The 2,812-nt window shown below is 43.2% G+C and overlaps 1 protein-coding gene across 1 annotated transcript in view; it reads left to right on the top strand.

The window, feature by feature from the left end:
* Positions 1-2,812, top strand: part of LOC101849200 — a 46,994-nt gene that overhangs the window by 6,900 nt on the left and 37,282 nt on the right. Inside the window, exon 3 of the mRNA XM_005096258.3 lies at positions 1,962-2,184. Within this exon, the coding sequence (XP_005096315.2) occupies positions 1,962-2,184 (223 nt within the window). The remainder of the gene's footprint in view (positions 1-1,961; positions 2,185-2,812) is intronic.

Raw genomic sequence — 2,812 nt, 5'->3', positions numbered from 1 at the left:
GGGGGGAGTAAGTGTTTTACGGCGCTCCCAACTGCCAAAGGTCATACGATCGCGCGGGACACACGAAACATTTTCAGTTGATAGGAAAATTTAAATCTTTCCCTGGTGGTGGCCGAAGCGAAACTCTGATCCATTTTGGAACACTAAGGGATCTTTACCGTGCACAACGTGTACACGTGACCTCCGAGATTTGTTGCCATTATCAGAGAAGGCTAGGCGTTAGATCTTATCTACCATAAGATCAGGGGTGTGGCTGAAAGATAGCAGTAAGATGGAGCCAGGGAGTAGCAGTAGAAAGGCTGCAGAGTCAGGAGCCTAGAGGAGGCGTTAACGGGGTGAGAGAAAGTGGATGCGAAATCAGACGAGAGAACATTGATAGAGAGCAGGAAAGGATGTGAAAAGAGACGATTTTAGAGAGGAAAAGTTTCTGTCGCTATCTGGATTCGAACCCCGGACTTATTGATTGAGAGGCAGACACCTTAACATCTAGACACCATGAGAGCCCCATCACTTGCAATATAATTAGTTCATAATTAGAAAGTAAAGTTGTTCCCGCATCCGATCGGGACATTGGGGTTTGCCTTGTTAGCAAGACAACATCCTGGGCCTTCGACGCATTGTGGTAGGGTGGCCAGTTCCTTTCCCTGCCACCTTTATTTCCCCAACTCGAAGTCAGGTTCCCGTTACTCCTGGGTGGGCTGGAGGGGGCGAATAAAATCCATGTCCGAACCGAGACGAGCGCACTAACCGCTCCGCCTCCGCACCCCTCATAATTATAAGTGCCGAAAATAGAGTTGTTATTTGAGAATAGTATAGAAAGTAACCGGGAAGATAAAAGAGCGATAAATGTTTGTTAAGAATGAAAGAGCAGACCACGCCAGAGCACCCACCAACCATCCACTCCCCTATCCTGGTCAAAAACAGCCATCAAAACATTATAATATATCTAGCTGAAAACGGCATAATCATTCTATTCTTTCAAAAATAATCTGCCTTGCATTAAGATATTTGATGCGCTGGAAAACTTCACTGTCTCCCCAGATTTACACTCCTGCAATTTATCTACAAGATGTCAAGCTATTTTAGTCTCATGTACATTCATTTTTTTGCTCCGCCAGTCTTAAGGTGGAGTGCTTTGAAATCAAAACCCTTGATAGATCAGATTGCTCCAAAGATATCACAGAGCGTGAGTATTTGTTTAGTTTTATTAGAAGGAAATACGTCAATGCAATAATAGAGAACTGCGACAAGGGAAATGTGAGATGGAATATCAGAAACATTACAGGGAACAGAAAAACAAGTGGAACCAACAAAAGTTAATAACATTCATTTCCTGTAGTCAAATATCATTAAAATACTTGATCCATTGTATTTATCGGTGTATGTCGGTATTTAAATGGACAGAACTGAGAAAAGGTAGATCCATGAAGCTCCCCAGGAAAAAACACACCCGTGCATACACCCCCTCCCAAATACATGTACACACACAGGCACACATATATACACACACAGACACGTAGGTAGGGGGCGGTGCAGTTATCCTCGTAAAATAAAGACAATGTGTGTGGGTATACTGTATGATGCTACTGTTGCCTTTGGCATGATGCGGTAGGGAGTGGTGTGGTGTGATTAGTGTTAGGGTGCGGCAGTGTGTACTGTCTTTTATTTTAGCTGTGGCGTGGCGTGGAGTGGTGTGGTTTTGTGTTCTGTCTTTTCTGTGCTGTGGTTTTAAGTGATGTCGAACTGTGTGGCAAGGTGTAGAGTGTTATGTTGCTGTGAGATATGGCGCAGTATTGTATTTTTTGGGTGGGGCTGGGATAAATTAGTATAATACCGTTAAGTAGCTCGTGGCATGGTATGATATTGGTTAGACCTACTTGTTGAAAATACACACGTATCATTATCATACTCTGTCAAACTGCAGTGGCGTATTGCCTGGGTTTTTGGGTTTTTTCAAACAGGACAGCAAAACAGCCCTGGGCAGCGGTCACAGGTCAACAAAGATGGCGTCCGGGCGACCCACGAGCTACAGAAGGAGAGTGTTGCTCCGAGTCTACGGACGAAAGCGGGGGAACAAAGAGGAGGCGGGAGTGAGGGAGGGAGAACAGAAGAGGAAGACAGAGAGGGTGGCCGCCCACGGAGGACGGGGGTCCACTCTGAAGTCGTGCTTCTGCTGGTGTGATGGTCAGTGCCTTTCTCTCTTTGTTTTTGCTGCTGTTGTTTGTTGTTTTGTTTTTGTTTTGTGATTTGATTATAACGAGTCAGTTCTGTTCAAAGTATTGATTTGTTTTGGCGTTATTGAAAATGTTGTTGTTGTTGTTTTTTGTTGTTTGTTTTGTTTTTTTCGTTGCTGCTGCTGCTGTTGCCACTCTATCTGTTGTGGCAAAAACGTGCATTGCTTCAAATCAAAATTTTTGTCTTCCGTTTCTGCTTTTGGCATATTTTTTGTCAGTGTTGTTGCTGATGTCGTCTTCCCAGACATGTGAAAGTGCAGATCATCCCATCATTTTTTTAATAATTTTCCGAAAAGTGGGAGTAAACATCGTATATCTATGCTTTAACTCTACGACACAAAGCTGCGACATAATTACTAATAAAATCAACCTCGGTGGGTGGTTGGCGGGTGCTCTGGTATTTTTTTTGCTCCTTCTTACCTACCAAACATCTGTCGTCCTTATCTCTCCTCCTTCTTTTTTGTGTACGTTATTGTTGTGTATCATGTCTATTCTTCAGAACTTATATTACCTTACTGTGTTGCAAGTGCCGTAAAACTCTTACTAAAAATAATACCCTAATATTGTATAACCAATCC

Source organism: Aplysia californica, unplaced genomic scaffold (genome assembly GCF_000002075.1).
Source record: "Aplysia californica isolate F4 #8 unplaced genomic scaffold, AplCal3.0 scaffold00124, whole genome shotgun sequence".
NCBI lineage: Eukaryota > Metazoa > Mollusca > Gastropoda > Aplysiida > Aplysiidae > Aplysia > Aplysia californica.
The sequence above is the reverse complement of the archived record's forward strand: the minus strand, read 5'-3'. Positions and strand labels throughout refer to the sequence as shown.